The sequence below is a fragment of the Crocodylus siamensis genome, chromosome 7, assembly GCF_052110815.1.
Source record: "Crocodylus siamensis isolate JL-2025a chromosome 7, ASM5211081v1, whole genome shotgun sequence".
Taxonomy (NCBI): domain Eukaryota; kingdom Metazoa; phylum Chordata; order Crocodylia; family Crocodylidae; genus Crocodylus; species Crocodylus siamensis.
In genome coordinates, this window is record NC_143401.1 from 44,506,744 (window position 1) to 44,524,999 (window position 18,256).

At 41.6% G+C, this 18,256-nt stretch overlaps 1 protein-coding gene across 3 annotated transcripts in view; it reads right to left on the reverse strand.

Moving 5' to 3' along the window:
* Positions 1 to 18,256, reverse strand: part of CCSER2 (coiled-coil serine rich protein 2) — a 148,049-nt gene that overhangs the window by 68,237 nt on the left and 61,556 nt on the right. For all 3 annotated transcript variants that reach the window (XM_090057381.1, XM_090057380.1, XM_090057382.1), the window contains exons 5-7: positions 7,417 to 7,507; positions 4,367 to 4,526; positions 2,860 to 3,055 (exon numbers count right to left, since the gene is read on the reverse strand). In XM_090057381.1, coding sequence (XP_089913507.1) covers positions 2,860 to 3,055; positions 4,367 to 4,526; positions 7,417 to 7,507 — 447 coding nt within the window. The remainder of the gene's footprint in view (positions 1 to 2,859; positions 3,056 to 4,366; positions 4,527 to 7,416; positions 7,508 to 18,256) is intronic.

Here is an 18,256-nt window from a genome sequence, read left to right on the forward strand (position 1 = left end):
GGACGCAGGGCAGGAGCTTGAGCCTGCAGCCTGCACCTGCCCCGAGTAGAGATCTGGGGGGTGCAGGTGCCCCATTCCCCCCAGGAGTGCGCAGCAGCGGGGAGCTGGCCCTGCCCCTCCCCCGGACAAGACACCTGTAACCCCGTCCTGCTCCCAGCTCAGGTCCTGAAGCCACACATTGTGGCCCCAAGCCCCACCTGGCTGCGCAGCATCATCAGCCTGTGCCTGCTCCAGATACAGATATGGGGGGCGCATGTTCTCCCTGCCCCCTGGGAGCACATGCAGCAGCAGAGAGCCACCCCACCTGACCCTACAGGAGGAAAGGAACAGGGGCAGGGGGCTGCAGACCTGGGTCTGTAGCCTGGGCAGCTGGGGGCTCCCTCCAGCAGGGCTGGGGGAGCAGAGGCTGTGGGTGGGGGGCAAGGGGCACCAGCATGGCTGTGGGTGTACCTTTAATTTTAATCACATATCTTGTAGGTTTTAGCAAAGAATTTGTGATTTTTTAGCAGAAAATTTGGTATTTTTAACATCAGAGAAAACCAGGATCCCTGGTGATAAATTACTGTACCTTTGATTCTTCCCAGTCTACTCATTAAGGTAGACTGGGAAAATAAAAATAGCAATTATTTTGGTTGTTTCCCTTTTCATTCTGGATGAAACAATTTCTAGAAAAGTCAGGCTGTTATGTTATAGGCTTGAGTTAGAATTAAAATATTCTGTGTCTGCAAGGGGAATATCTGTTTGTAAGTATCATTTACACAGTCAACTGCAAAGCATGTTGCCAGATTTCCCATCTGGTTTAATAACTCTCATACCAGGGTTCTGGCCATGGGTTTTGTCTTGCCCAAAATGTGAAAAGGTATGGGGACTGTGCCTTTTGAAACATACCAGTAACCTGGTACTGGGTTGCAGAAGTATAGCCCCCTCTGCAGCACTATACTAACTGTATGAAATATTGCTGTACAAAAGTTAACATGCATCTCAAGTTTCCTCACATCAAAACAGTAAGTGACAATTTAGGATGCATCATCTGTGTACCTATGAACTTTATTTAAGAAAAATGTGATCAGATTTGCAACTAGTACCAATGTCAACAAGAGCAGATCTAGGTTTTTGTACACAGGGGTGCAGAGGAAGCTATAACTGCTACAAGGGTTGCTGCCCCCTACTCCTGGCCTCTCCCCCACACTGCCCCTGTGGCATGGTCTGCCCATTCCAATCACAGGGGCCTTTAAGTCCATGAATCAGGTAAGCACTGTGTCCCTGCTCCCAGACTGGCATCCCCTCCCTTCCCTCCCATGCTCAGAGACTTCCATCCCCTCCCCTCAAATCTTTCCTATCCCCCAGTGATGCTGCTGCTGCCCCTGAAGACCCAGGAAGGAGCGATGGGGTGGCCTCCAGAGCCATTATTTCCGTTCTCCAGCCAGGCTACACAGGGCGCCAAGCTCAGCTGGAGACAGCAGCAGGCACTTCCTAAGCATGTTACTGGGCTAGAAGGGGAACACCTGGGGGAACCAGGCAGCATTTTAAATTGGTGACTGTAGCTTGGCAACTACATTGGTAACTGTAGGTTGAAGCTACTAGATACTTTGAGCCAGTGACTCTCAACTAGGGTGCTACAGGGTGACACATAATACTAGTGCTGTTAGATATGCTTACACTTGCATCTGATTCACAAAATAAAACCAAAGATTTCAAGTAGAAATCCATAATGAAAAAAAATCTGAATTTGTATAGTTTTTGAGTTCTTTGCAACAGAATTGCTCTATTTTTCCATGGGGAAGGAGGGAGGAAATAATAAAAGCTAAGAGCCTGAATTTTCTGAGCAGTGCCTCAAGTCTAAAAAGGTTGACAACTACCATTCCAGGCATGTTTAAAAATTAAACAATAATTTTTTTTAAAAAAAGGTCTTTTGCAGAGAGAAGAAAGTCTTTTCTGTTGAAATCTCTTCCTCTCCAGAATGCCAGAATTCTTTTCTGCCTAATAATCTAAAGAATAATCTTTGAAACCAAAAACTGACATTTTGCAGAATCATCTTTTAGGAGAGGTGTGGTGCACCTGTGGCAGGTGTGCCACAGGCAATGTCTGACTGGCAGAGACAGGCACCACAACAGCAGATGGGGCATGGGACAGAAAGGAGAGCAGCTGATGGGTTAGGGTAAGAGGATTGTGATGGTGCAGAGATAATTTTGGGCATTCCTAACCAAAATGTTGGCTCATCACTGTTTCAGGATTACCAAAACTCTGCCAGTTACTTGTCTAGCTCGGTACACATGAAAGAAGTCCTCTCAATCATTTTAAGCAGCTCATATTTTTTATATGCCAAGAAAAGGCAGCCAAATTTTCCTCACTGCATGTGAACTATTTTCCCCAAGCTTGCCAAGCACCTTGCATGAACACAAGGAAAAAAAGGTTAATAGGAAGTAGATGAGCAAAGGCAGATGAATTTTACTATGAGCAGAAATCTATATGCTTTGAGCAGTATTTGCAGAGTGAAGAGAAATATTGTTTCTTGCTCCTTTCTTGGATCTTATTTAATAGGATCGCTCACCTGCATCACATTAGATGCTGATTCTTTAATTTAACAATCTTTTCTGAAAAGCAAGAAGACACCTACATGTACTTTTGTAGTGTTAGAAATAGAGGAACTCACTGGCCCAAACAAAATGTACTGAATGGAAGTTTGGACAGTATAAGGGGCTATGGTAAGAATTAATACACAAGAATAAATATTTAGACAGCATTGTAAGTAACTGTACAGGAAAAGTGAAAATCACAACACAGTAAAGGCAGACACAGATGTTGTCTTAGCTCCACCAACTCCTGTCCCAAATTTTGTTTCCTTTATAGTACACTAACCTGTTGCAGTAATCTTTTCAGTTTCAGTAACTGAGTTTTTACAGCTGTGCAGTCTTGGACCATGTGCCGAAGTGTCATTTCATCAAGCATCACAGTATTTTCTGGTAAACCCACAAATTGTCTAGGAGCCTGGTAAAAGTTTGGTGTTCCATAATTTTCAAAGTGACCAACTGGAGACTCTGCGTACTTGGATCCTCTGAAAGAAGTGTTTATTTTAATATTAAAAGTAGAATCTTTGTCTGAACCTCAAAACTTTTTGCTGTTACACATTTTTCAGTTGCACATTTTAATAGTGTGTGTGTGTGTGTGTGCAGGTTCATAATCATAGAACACTAACACTCATTTTTAAAGCGACAAAGTATAGGGTGGAATAATTTATATTTCATATATCTAGGGCTAAGTTTGGACAGTTAAAAACCCTGACACTAAATCTATTTAATCTTCGCAGGTTAGTCCAAGCTATATATTGAACTGATAAGCAAGTGAACAGACAATCACTTCTGATTCCAGGAATGAAGCCACATGCCTGCAGTGGCTCAGGCCAGAAGCTAGGGGATGCTAGAACACACCTCCTTGATCACCTGGAGCAGACATCTGGGGGCAAGGCTAGCCTGCCCATCCTGGGCATAGGGGCTTATGGGGAAGGATTTTGTGGGTGCAGTGCAAAGCATCCTGGGATGCTGAGGGCCTGTGAGTTAACTTGAATCTGGAGGGGATCTGGGACAGAGGTTCAATCAATGGATTTAACCTAAATCAGTTAAGTCTGATACTACATCCATCCAGGTTCATCTTAAACTGGTCTCAGCCATTTTGAAAGCGATTTATATACACGGAACTTCTGTTTTGTTACAGATCTGAACCAATTTACAATCACTTTTACTGGTTTGCCTAACTTCTGTCCCTAGCTTAGCTATCCTAAATCTCTACTGGAGAAAAAGATCTAAAAAAGTTATTACTGTTATCTTCATAGTAAATTCTAGAAATGTAGCACTATAAACAAGAATGTCTAATAATCTTAATTCCCAGTAATCACGGAATCTGTTCACACCTGCACACTCACAAATATTTATTATATAAGTTGGCTTACAAAAAAACTACCTTTTTTTTACTTTTTTAATACAAAGGTAAAAACTACTTAATCTAAAAACCACTTCAACAATCCAAAACAATAAAAGAAGGGATTTTTCTTTTAATACACATGATTGGGCATTTACAACATTTCCTGATCCACATAGAAACAACATGCTTCAGTTTCCAAGTTGGTGTCAGCCTAAGGTAAAATTGGTCACACTTGTATTAAGAACTTTTGAAAAAGCTTTGGGTTTAAAGGAAGTAATTTATAGCATAAATCTGAATGTTCTCAAAATAAACTAGTTATGGGCAAGGTTCAACAAAAAATATTACATCCTCCATTTCATCTGAAATGCTCTACTGGCAAAAGAAACTACGCATTGTAATACATTAATTTCTAAAAAATATATTACAAAGTTACACAACAATTCCTTACCTGCTAATATCATTTTTACCATGGAGAAAGTGGTCAGTATGGCCAAGATTATAATGATCTTGTGCACTCCAACGCTGTTGCGTCCTCTTCCAGAATCCCTCTGACTGTTTTCGGGCATTTCTGTCTTGTCTATCATAACGGTTCATATTTTTACATTCCACTACAAAGATTTAAGGTTATTATGTCTAACACATTTTACATATTCATTATCTACATAAATACAAGTAAATCTTAAAGGCTGCTAACAGGTGTACAGTCGAATCTCAACCTTTTTCAATTCAAACTGAACACAAATATAAACTGAAAATATAAGAAGAATTATTCTAAGATAGCACCTATAGTGTATTTTGGTTTGGGTTTTTGTTGGTTTTTTTACTATCTCTGTAGCAAATTCTGTGTTTATATTCTAAAAATAAACAATTTTAGACTACTAAAATCTGTAGTAGAATCTATAGGCCTTAAGGCTTTTCACATGCCAAATCCTACAGGAAGATCACTTTTAAAAACATTTATCAAGGGATAACAATACACAAACAGAGAAAGACGACATTTTAGAAAGCAGCAAAATACTTTTCTATTTAGAAAAAAGTATCCGGAGATAGCTACCAGCCTGACTTTTCTTTTCCAACTTGAAGAAAGTTTTAGTCATAGACTTTACCAAAACACTCCCAATATTTTTTAAAATCCTTTCTGGTCACATAAACAGTTCATGAGAACTCTCTGGCAACAATTTGTAAAGGACTACAAACAAAGCCAAAGCCGAACTGCAATCCCTACAGTCATACAAAGCAAAAAGATTAAAGTTATAAACTACTGTTCTCTCTCCTCCACTTACCCAAAAAGCTTTTCCTCACATTGTCAACCCCTTGTCAGACAAGCACAACATAATACTGTTTTATTCTGCTGCCTACTCAGACATAAGACATCGATAAACAGGCCTTCCTTCCTACTTAGTTCCGAGCCTGTGTGTGGTTGGGAAACGAGCCCAGTTTTACCCTGTGATTTAAATTCCTGTCGTCGCTGTCTATGTACATACTTGTTGAAGTAGAACTGTTTCTATAAATAGTGTCTCAGCGCTAACCCAGACTCCGGAGACTAGAACAAGGAAAGTTTTTGGAAGCCTGTTAATAAGTCTTGAAGGTGCTGATATCAGTTACAATCATGTAAATCAGAACGACCACAGGCAAGTAAATAAAAAAAAAAAAATCAGTTTAATCCTAAATTAAAGTTTTGTTGTAATAATCATACTTAGTCTTCTTTTGTAACTGCCAATTCTGTAACAAAACCCTGAGTTGGGAAGAAAACTTTACATAACTGCTCACTTTAAAAAAAGGATTACAGAATCATTTTAAAATGCTTCTGACAGCTCATTATGCACAAGTACAAAATAAAACAAAAACACCCATGAATTTATTTAGAAGTATGAATCTCAAGCAAAAAGAATGATTTGATGTTTGTCTATTGACATTTAAACATTGTAATTCACTTTTCTGACCTAAATTCCCATGAAAACAAAAATATTGTGTTTTATGGATACATACCACACACAACTTTAAGAGCATCTTCACTAAGGTTCTTAACACACCCACAAGCATTTTATTTTAAAAAACCATCCTAAAAATACCAGAGAGCTCAGAGATTGCCTGATACTATAATTTTTTAATTAAAAAAAAAAAGCAGTCTCTCATGCCACTAGTTGAAACAATATGAACTTCTATATTCTGGATACAAAGTGATTAAGGAATTCTAATTTTTGCATGGATTTGCTAGTGAATTTGTATACTGAAGCATTAAAAAATATATCAATAAAACATAAGATATTTACATTTAAATTTTACTTGTATCAAGATTAACTGTCAGGTATTAAACTTTTTGAACATAGGTAGCTTTCCTTTTTTTAAACAGTCATTAACAGGTTTTGTATGAGGTCGTTCAAATTCAACTGTTGCTGCATTTACATTTTAAGAATTTATAAATGATAGGTTTTATCAATAAATAGATCCATCTTTAAAAAAGAATTCCTTTCATATTTTCTAATGAAATAACCACAATTAATAAATTCATGAACTATTTGACTATTACAACAGTTTTCTCACAAAATGGAAGTTTGGTGGAAGTGATATTTGTCACTGATGCAATTTTTTGCGTGTTCTATAAAAGCTGATTTTTTGTCAATTACAGGATGATAAAAATTGCACTTTGTCTATTCCCAATAAATTGTGTGATCTGCCACTGATTAAAAGGATGGCAAATTATTTATTTACCGCTTGCTAACTTAGCTGTGAAGTGCACAAACACCTCTCCACTGCACATGGACTTTTCACATCTATCATAATGTTTTCCAGAGTAATAACATACTGTATTTTATTTCATATAACCCACACAGTTTCCCCAAAAGAACATCAGGTAAAAAGCTAACTGCTGCAGTTCTGGGAGCCACAAATTAACCATAAATTAATACTGCCACCACTCCCCCTTCCCACGGCAAATTTGCAGAACCATAGGGAGCACACACCACCTGCCAGCCCTCTGCACCTTAGGTCAGGCCATCACGTAGAGTTGGTCCATGGCTGGACCCCAGTGAGGTCAGAGCATGGGGCTGGCTGGATGTAGCACATGGCTCTGGAGCCAGTGGGTGACCCTAGACTCAGCATGATATAGCTGACTTTGCATTCTGGCTCCAAAGCCATGTGTCATGTGCTAGATCAGTTAAATTCCCTTCAAGATAACACTGTTTTCCCTTTGTCCAAGATGCCTGTATAAACCAGGGTGTGTACTACATTCAGGAGCATGGTATACAAACCAAGGTGTATACTACATTCAGTAGCATGGTATATGCAGGAAAATATTGCATCTGTAACTGCTGAGTTTTGAGTAGAATATTTTTAATTAATTTGTACATAGCAAAGTGGCCCTGTCCCTTCAACTGAAAAACTTAACTTAACCTTAACTACAGTTGTGACTCTCACTTTCATATTAGATACACGTATTACATTCTTGACCTGGAGACTTTTGTTCATGTACAATGTTCAAGAAACTGCTTCACTAACCATTTTCACAAGGTGCGTCCTCAGGCAGGTCCACATCAAGCATGAGATCATCATCTTCAAGATCACATGAATCAAGGTTATTTAAGATATCCTTTTAAAAAAAAAAAAGAATGAGAAAGAATGGTGCGTTCTAATCAATGATGTCACTAATACTCACTTTATCTTGGTCATTAAATAGTATATTGTACATTTACCTTTCATACATGTCCAATATTGACGATACAGATCTTTCTCTAATTGTGAAATAAATGCTACTTGAGATGATTCATTTACAGAAAGACTAGCAATCAATACCATTTCTAGCTGCTTTATACAGTGACAAGCTATAAAATTTAACAATAAACATTCTGTACCTTGAATATTGAGGTTGTTACAATGGTCTTTCAGTTTACTGACTTTATCCTTTTTCCTAATATTTCTCCAAATGGAAAAAAAATTAAAAACTCTGCGTGTGCAAAATAAGTCTACTTATTTTAAGGAGATAATATAAACTGTAAGATGCTAGTTTGAAAAATCTTAACTTCTTAAAAGGTGAAAAAGGTACAAGTACAGCTGCCCGTCAACAATAATCAAAAGAATGAACTTTTGTACAACTTCACAGCAATACCCAGTATGAAAAAAAATGAGTGAAGTAGTAAATACTGGAACTAGCATGACGTTACTCAAGGTACCTTATTAGTCTGTCCCAATCCTACTGAAGTTAAACCAGCATAAATAACCATAAGTTTAAGTATAATTTGGCAAGATATTCCACCATGGTTTACTCAAAACTCATTTCCTTTGCCATTGCCAAAGTGAGAGTTTTAGTGGCAGATGGAATCCTAGTAATGGAAGCTGGTAAGTTTAGCTATTAGCCCTCTAGATAACCCAGACCTAAGTATTTGGAAAGATCATGGAAACGAAAATAGAGCGTCAATCAACAGAAGTCATGGGTTGAGACTATTAAGTAGGATTCCAGTACAAATATACATGTCTTTTTTCAGTTGGAAACAAAATCATACACAATATGTAACTGACACATCCCTTTCCTCAATCATACAAGCTTCCAAGGTGAAACAAAATAAACACTGTCCCTTGCTTTGAATGAGAAGGTAGACGAGGTAGAACTCCAAAGGCACACAAAAGGGGGCAAGAAACAGGACACCTCCATTATTCCTGCTAGGATAACTTTGGGGTCAGTTTAGGTAGCCATCCTAATTGGTCACCAAAGCATCCAATAAGGTTCCAGCCATTACATCCAGTGACATCCCTGCCATATTGCCACCTCCTCCAACAAAACAAATTCTAATTCCTTCCACATCATCAAAAGCAACACCTAGTTAAAAGAATCAGAGAAGTAGGCTAGAATGGATCTCTGGTGGAGGTCATCTAGTCCAACCCCTGCCTAAGGCAGAATCAACCCTACCCAAACAACCCTATGCAAATCCATGGTCTAACTCTAACCAATCAGCAAAACTACAAAGTCAACCCTAACACACGATGTAACACCCTAACGTAACATAGGTAAAGCAGGGGGACCACAAGGGCCAACATCCTGCTGCTGCATAATGGGTTAAACTATGCTGGAGAGATTCAAGGAAGAGAGCTACACCCCCAGCTAGGGGAAAGCAAAATGTGGAGAAGCTTGAGACAGTTCAGAGAATATCGGAGGCCTGAAGAGCAAGCCATACGAGGAAAGGCTGACAAATATAGAACTGTTCAGCCTAGAAAAGAGGAAAATTTAGTGGCAGCTTACAAATATATCAGAGGAGAACATCGGGGGCTAGGCGATCAACTATTCACCAAAGTGCCCCAGGGGAAAACTAGGAGCAACCGTCATAAACTCCCAGAAGATGGTTTTAGACCGAATACAAGGAAACCACAATCCACACCAATCTGACCAGGGTAAAACTCCTTCCTGACCCCAAATATGGCAATCAGACTGACCTTGAGCAGAGAGACAAATCCCTCAAGCCAGGAATCTCCAGGTTTGAGTCCCAGAAGGAACACTGGCATACCCCAGTCAAAATCCTCAGCCTTGGCTGTATCCAATGCTCAATGCTTCTGAAGAAGGTAGAAAAAAGATACCCTGACACATACAGCAGCAAGAGGAGAAAAACAATTCCTTCCCAGTCCTAAGTGAGAACCAGTAAAGCACAGAAGCACGGGGATTACCTACAGTAAATCATCTCAGAACAATGCTTATCCAGGCTCTTGAACAACTTCAGTGACAGAGGTTCCACAACTTCCCTAGGCAGTCAATACCACTGCCTCACTGTCAGTGAAGAAGTTCCTCCTAATATCCACTCTAAACCTAATTTGCTGCAACTTCAAGTCACCTACTCTCTGCAGAGATAACGAAGAGGGAAAACACCTTTCCTCTGGCAACTCCTCACATATTTGAAGACTGGTGTCATGTCCCCACTAAAGTATCTTTGCTTCAAGCTGAACATGCCTATTTCCTTCAACCTCTTGTCATGACTGGTCTTCCAAGCCCTTTACCATTTTTGTCACCTACCTCTGGACCCTCGTTAAGTTCTCCACGTCATTTTTAAAACATGGAGCCCAAAACTGTACATGACACTCTAGATGAGGCCTAACTGGTGTTTCATAGATTCACAGACATTAGGGCTGGAAGGGACCTCGGAAGATTGAGTCCAGCCCTCCACCCAAAAGGCAGGAAGTCAGCTAGGGTCATAGGATCCCAGCAAGATAAGCATCCAATTTGCTCTTGAAGGTGTTCAGAGTAGGTGCTTGAACCACCTCCGCTGGCAGACTGTTCCAGACCTTGGGGGCTCGGACAGTAAAGAAATTCTTCCTTATGTCCAGCCTGAAACGGTCTCACAGTAGTTTATGATCGTTCGACCTCATCATCCCTTAGGGCGTTCTGGTGAACAAACGTTCCCCCAGATCCTGGTGGTCACGCCTGATGAACTTATAGGTGGCCATCAGATCACCCCCGAGCCTGCGCTTTTCCAGGGTAAAGAGCCCCATGGTTCTCAGCCTGTCGTCGTAAGGTCTGTTTTCCTGACCTCTGATCATGCGCATGGCTCTTTTCTGGACTCTCTCAAGCTTCTCAACATCCTTTTTGAATTGTGGAGACCAAAACTGGACGCAGTACTCCAGCTGCGGCCTCACCAAGGCCGAGTACAAGGGGAGAACGACATCTTGGGATTTGCTTGAGAAGCATCTATGGATACAAGCCAGCATTTTGGTCACAGAAGCATCTATGGATGCAAGTCAGCATTTTGGTCGTGTTGTGTAGAGAAGCACCATCACCTCCCTTGTTGCGCACCTAATGCTTCTGTTGATGCATCCTAACAATTACATTCGTCTTTTGGGTAGCCGTGTCACACTGCAGACTCGTATCAAATCTGTGATCTACAAAGACTAGCAGATCTTAATTGTTCTCCTATCCTCCACATTCACAATCCTTCCCAGTTTCTTGTCATCTGCTAATTTACTCAAAAAGTTCTTAATTCCATCATCCAAATCATTAAATAAACACATTGAACAGCACTGGGCCTAAGACAGATCCCCACGGGACTCCAAGCAAAACTTCTTTCAATTGTGATGTGGACTGCAAGTGGTGTACCTTCACTTTAGTGAGGCTTTTAATATGATCTCTCACAACATTCTCCCAGGGAAGCTAAGGAAATATGGGCAGGACGAATGTACTGTAAGACGGATATAGAAAATCGGCTATAGTATCAGGCTCAGAAAGTAGCAATCACTGGCTTAATGTCTAGTCGGCAGGCATGATCAAGTGGAGTGCCTCAGGAGCCAGTCCTGGGGCCAGTTTTGTTCAATCAGTGCCCTGAAAGATGGCATCAAGTGCACCCTCACCAAATTTGTAGATGACACCAAGCTGAAGGAAGCAGTAGCTACGCAGGAAGGTAGGGTTCGGATTCAGAGTGACCTAGACACTGGAGGACTGGGCCAAAAGAAATCTCATGAGGTTCAACAAGGACAACTGCAAAGTCCTGTACTTAGGACGGAACAATCCCATGCACTAGTATAGGCTGGGGGCTGACTGGTTGGGCAGTAGCTCTGCAGAAAAGGGCCTGGGGGTGACAGAGGACAGTAAGCTGAATATAAGCCAGCAGTGTGCCCTTGTTCCCAAGAAGGCTAACGGCATACTGGGCTGCATTGGTACATATATTGCCAGTAACTCAAGGAAAGTGATTATTCCCCTCTATTCAGCACTGATAAGGCCACATCTGGAGTACTTGTTCAGTTGTGCCCCCCCCCCCCACACACACACACTACAAAAAGGATGTGAACAAATTGGAGAGAGTCCAGCAGAGGGCAACCAAAATGGTGAGGGGGCTGGGGGACATGACCTATAAGGAAAGTTTGAGGGAACTGGGCTTATTTAATATAGAGAAGAAGAGACTGAAAGGGAACTTAATAACAGCCTTCAACTATCTAAAGAGGAGTTTGAAAGAGGATGGAGCTAGGCTGTTCTCAGTGGTAGCAAATGACATAAGGAGCAATGGTCTCAAGTTGCAGCAAGGGAAGTTTAAGTTGCATATTGGGAAGAATTTTCTCACTAGGTGGGTAGTAAAACCCTGGAAGAGGTTACCCAGAGAGGTGGTGGAAGCTCCATCCTTAGAGGTTTTCAAAACCCAGCTAGACAAAGCTTTGGCTGGGATGATCTAGCTGGAGATAGTTCTGCTTTGAGCAGGGGCTTGGACTAGATAACCGCCTGAGACCCCTTCCAAACCTAACTTTTTAAGATTCTATGATTAATTTAAAATCAAGTTTTATTGGCAAGATTTATTCTCAATAAATCCATGCTAGATGCTTGTGATTAGCCTTTCCTCCTCCAGATTTTTGCAAATGGGCTTTCTTTTATGATGTGCTCCCAAAACCTCTGGGATCCTGATGTGAAGCTAACCAGTCTGTATTTCCTTCTTTTTCTCTCTCTCTTTTTTTTTTTTTTTTTTAAAAAGGGCACTATACTGGACCTCTCCCAGTCCTCTGTACCTCCTATCGCTTATGATTTCATAAACATCATCTCCAACAGCTCCAAGCCCTCCTGTGTTAGTTTCTTTCATCTACATATTGGTTTCAATAACCAGTATCAACTTAAAGGGATGCTACTGCAGCCTCCCCTCCTCACCTCAAACAATTCATAATTGCAAAAGCAAAGCTACACTTTTAAAACCTCTGCTGAAAAATACTTTTGCACCCAAGCCTATTAAGTTTCTCAAAGCCAAGAGAACGCTTGTCCTAAAACATATAAGCCAAGATACAAAAAGAAGCTCAAGTGAAAACTCTGTACTCTACTTAGTCCACTGCTTTCCCCATTTTTAGAAAAATTTCCAAAAATATTTCCTGTTCCTACATCTCACCCACTTTGGTACTATATAAGAACAGAGCATCTGGATAATGGTATTATGCAAATTACTATGACATTATATGCTAGCATGCAACAATCATCCCACATCCTGCTGGTTTGCTGGGAGAGATGGCCTCCACCTCACTCCGCTGGGAGGAGGCTCTTCTCAGCCAGACTGGCTTATCTGCTCAACCAGGCTTTAAACTAAGCCCGCCGAGGGTTGGGAGGACTACCGCCATTGCAAGCCCCCAGGCAACCTTTCTAAATCCAGCAGGCTAACGCACTTAAAGGGAACCCACCCCTACCCTAGCCCCAGATCAATCTGTGGGGTAGGCAAGAGCCCCCAGTGGGACATTTGCCTGCCTGTACACCCATGCCAGGACCTTGGGGAATAAACAGAAGGAACCAGTCCTCCTGCTAAACAAGAATAATTACGACTTCAGAAGGATAGTGGAAACCTGGTGGGACTCCATCTGTGGTCCAGTCATAGATGGCTATACCCTGTACAAGCGAAATCACGTAGACAAAAGAGGTGGAGGTGTAGTTGTTTATGTCAAGGACAGCTACATGCCCCTGCAAATTCACATTGGCACCCAGGAAGGAGTCCCTCTGGGTTAAATATGTGGGGAACGTGGCACATGGGACATCATGGTAGGAGTCTACTACAGACCTCCTAACCAGAAACAAGTGCAGGACTAAGAATTCACCAGGAAACTGGCTGAAGCTGCATGCTCTCAGTGCACGGTCGTCACGGGAGATTTTAACTACCCAGACATCTCATGGAAAGAGCGCTCAGCCAAATCCGACCAGTTGCAAAGCTTCCTCACATGCATGAACAAGCTCTACCTGACTCAAGAAGTCTGTGAGCGAAAAAGAAGTAAAGTGTTGCTGGATCTGGTACTGGCCAAAGGAGATGATCTAGTAAATGACCTAAGAATTGATGGTAAGCTGCATAATAGCGACCATGAGCTGATCACCTTTACTATCTATCGCAAAGCTGACAAGTTGGTCAGCAATACAGAAGTCTTTGACTTCAGGAAAGCTGACTCTGATGAGCTCAAGAGGCTCATTGTTGAGGACCTAAGGGACCACAACTCAACAGGAAGAGTCCAAGAGGAGCGACTGTTCCTCAAGGGTGCAATCCTGGCAGCACAAGGGATGGCCATCCCATCTCAGAGGAAGGGTAGCAAAAGGGGACAGCAGCCCCCTTGGCTCAGCAGGGAACTTGAGGACCTCCTATGCCTCAAAAAAGAGACTTATAAAGGATGGAAGGTTGGAAATACCACCAAGGAGGAGTTCTCAGCACTGGTCCATACCTACAGGGAGCAGATCAGGAAAGCAAAGGCTACAACTGAGCTTCCTCTGGCTTCACATATCAAGGATAACAAGAAGTTCTTTTTCAGATATGTAGGGAGTCAGAAAAAAATCCAAGGTAACATTAGACCCCTGCTGAACCAAGCAGGACAGCTGATAACTGACACCCAGGAAAAGGCCAACCTGCTTAATGGGTACTTTGCATCAGTCTTTCATCAGTCCAATGGGACTGCCCTGCCTAGCAAAACACGGGATGGCTAGGGTGAGGGCATATTTATACCTAGCATCAGTGTTGATCTAGTAAAGGATCAACTTGAGAGGCTGGACACCTTCAAGTCACCTGGTCCTGACAGATTCCACCCTAGGGTACTCAAGGAACTGGTAGGTGTCATAGCCAAACCATTGGCAAAAAGATTTGAAAACTCATGGCGCTTAGGTTAAATACCTGAAGACTGGAAGAAGGTCAACGTGGTACCCAACTTCAAGAAAGGGTGGAAAGTAGATCCTGGGAATTACAGGCCAATCAGCTTGACCTCAATCCCTGGTAAGATTCTGGAGAAAATTATCAAGAAGACTCTTCCAGATAAGCTGGCTGAGGGCAGCATCCTGAGGGATAGCTAGCACAGGTTTGTTGCGGGTAGGTCTTGCCTAAACCATCTCATCTCCTTCTATAACTAGGTGACTTATCACCTGGACAAGGGAGAAGAGATTGACATCATATATCTGGACTTTAAAAAAGCCTTCGATCTGGTGTCCCATGACCTCCTCATGGAAAAACTGGCTAACTGTGGCTTCGGCTATACTGCAGTTCGATGGCTGGGAAAGTGGCTCCAAGGTCGGACCCAGAGAGTAGTGGTCAATGGTAGCGAATCATTATGGTGTGCCGTGAGTAGTGGCGCCCCCCAAGTCTCTGTCCTTTGACCATTCTCTTTAACATCTTTAATCTATGATGTGGACATTGGTGTCAGAAGCGCACTGGCTAAGTTTGCCAATGACGCTAAACTTTAAGGTATAGAGTCCACACCTGAGGACAGGCTAGTGATCCAGGCTAACTTGGATGAACTTAGTAAGTGGGTGGATACAAACCTGAATATGTTTAATACCGATAAATGTCAGGTATTACACCTCAGGGGAAAAAAACCCCGCAGCATACTTATAGGCTCAGTAGTGCTATGCTTGCTAGTACCACTGTTGAAATAGACTTGGGGGTCATGATTGACCACAAAATGAACATAAGCCACTAATGAGATGTAGCAGCTCGTAAAGCAAACCAAACTCAGGCTTGCATCCATAGATGCTTCTCAAGTAAATCTCAGGATGTCATCCTCCCGCTCTACTCGGCTTTGATGGGGCCACACCTGGAGTACTGGATCCAATTCTGGGCTCCACAATTCAAGAAGGATGTCAAGAAGCTTGAGAGAGTCCAGAGGAGAGCCATGCGCATGATCAGAGGGCAAGAAAACAGGCCTTATGAAGAGATGCTGCGAGTCATGGGACTCTTCAGCCTGGAAAAGCACAGGCTCAGGTGGTACCTGGTGGCTGCCTATACATACATAAGGGATATGTCAAAGAAAAATCTTTGGTTTCAGATGCCGATGGCAAGAGAAAGGTCAAAAGGCTAACATAACATGTTTCATCATCGTAGCTCTGTATCCAACCCCCTCCCCAGCCTAAATCTAGACTACGTGCGCAGTCGTTCTGGCATGAAACCTGAGTAGACAAAGAAAGTCTGCTCACAATCATAATTGGCAGTCTCCTAATTATTCACACCTAGTGTGCTGTGGTTGGCCACTTAAAAATCTTTAAGTTTAGAAGGATCCCCATCTTCGGGGGGAGACCTCCATGCACACTCAGGAGACTTAGTCAGCGATCCGGCCAATCGCAGACCTCTACCCCCACCTGGCGGATTACAGGTGAATTACAGTTGACTCGTCTGTTCTCACCGGTCCGTGCACGAAAGTTTTTGAACCGAAGAAACTTGTAAGCTGTGTTGAAAACCTACATGGAGCAGTTTATTTTACTTGTATGTTTTTTTTTAAAACCTGTATCGAGTAGTTACTGATCTGCAGACTGAACTGAACTTTTCTGGAACTGAACTGAATTTTTCTTCTTCCTCACTGCATAACAACAAATTCTTGCCTACACTACGATCTCCGGTAGTTCTCCAGTAGCGTAAGTAAAAATAAACTTTTCTATATAACCAAAATGCATTTTAATTCCCTGACTCCTCTCTCTCACTCTTCCACCCGAACGAACCCTGTATTCTACCCGCGTCCAGCCGGTCGTGCTGACCCAGGCTCGCAGGTCAAGGGTACACCGGTCCTCGGGCACGACAGGATATACATCAGGATCTGAAAGAACCAGAGTGCCCAAAATAAAAACTAGGACCAACGGTCATAAACATTTTTTTTTTTTTTTTTTTTTTTTTTAACTGTCCAAGCCCCAAAGACCTGGAATAGACTCCCTCCAGAAGTGGTGCAGGCACCTATTCTGGACTACATTCAAGAAACATTTGGATATTTATCTTGCTGGGATCCTTTGACCCTATCTGACTTCCTGCCCCTGGGGCACGGGGTTGGACTTGATGATCTTCAAGGTCCCTTCCAGCCCTAATGTCTATGAATCTATGAATCTGCTTGCAGATATTTTACCAAGAATTACCCATAAAATGTCCATCTACGTAACTGGTATCTAAATGTCGCTTGGATGGAATGCATCACATATTTTGCCTCGTGATTCCTTTTTAAAACTAAAGAAAGGTAGATATTTATGAAATTGTATTTATTCATCTTTTAGTTTAAATTCTGCTCCTTAAAAGACCAGTACATTTAGAAGTGGCACTGGGTTAAATTTAAATTCAGAGGACTTGTTTTTCTCTCATGCTGATTCCAGCATTCGTCAGTTTAACCAATTTATTTCTCCAACTTACAGCCCTTTAAATTTTATACTTACTTTGTATACAGCAAAGGGTGTGGCATCTTTAAACCTGTGTTCTCTTTCATTGCTCAAGGCAATTTTTAAACTTGGGATTTATTCTACTAATGTGATGTTTTAATGAGCTAGGATATAGAACCTGAATGCTTCTTACTGTTACAACAGCAAGTAAATTTCTACCCTCCTTTTATATTTAATTTGTCAGTCAGCTGAGACTAGAAAAAGGCCCCAATTTCAAGTGAGAATTTTGGGGTTCGCATAGGGTTTTTGGCAAACAACACTTTTAAAAAAAAGTCATCAGGCCTATGCAATGCCACCTCTTCTTTGTTACTGGTGTAAGTTAAATTAGGATTACATTTCTTATGACACCAAAACTACATTTATACACAGGATAGAAGAACAGAAAGACTTCAGTGAGCCAGATTAAACCCCTGGGATTTGAAGAAAATGAGGAGAGATGCAGTACTGCTGCAATACATACTACAATTCATTGATAGTCAGCCACGTAAGTTATATTAAAGGAAATTATCTTCATTGAATAAGCCATCAACTAAAGTGGGAAGTTGTTCACTCAGCATTGAGAAGAGGTCAAATTAAGATATCAGAGTATCTTTATCTTAAATCTTTATGGAAGAGTGAAAAACATTTTTAGAACTATGGCTCAGTTCCCTGTGTGGCTATATCTTGTTAGGGCACAGAATTAAGACAGGTAATTGTCCTTTTATTGTCAATAAAAAGGTACAGTTTTTTGCCATACAGTCCAGAATCGAACCAGATTGTGATGGAGTCCATAAAGTGGCTTTCCCCTGGTAGAGGAGATAGGTCCTCTGGGCAAAATTAGTTCCACCCCAATATTACTTATGGCATACTTTGGGGGAAGAGCAACATGAAATAACCTGGCTCAAAGAGAACTCAGGAGAACAGAAAATATGACATATCATTACCTTCTTGATAATCCACTTCGCTCTTTGGTAGGCAACAGAAAATTCCCCTGGCCAGCAGAAACAGCCAGTAAGCACTTGGAGCAGTTTTATCAGTGATTTCCAAGTACACCAATAAAAATCATGACAGAACACAAACGAACAGCTCTCACCCCTGCCAGACAGTCCAAAAACATGAGGGGAAACTGGTGTCCATTCTCCCTTATTAGGCATGGATATGAATCCAAATGGATAGTTAAGCAAAGTACTCAACACCAACGCCAGCAGCAAAAGCTGGTTCAGCAGATAGCCCTCCAGGAACAAGTCAAGCTTCTGTCATCTCCTAGTC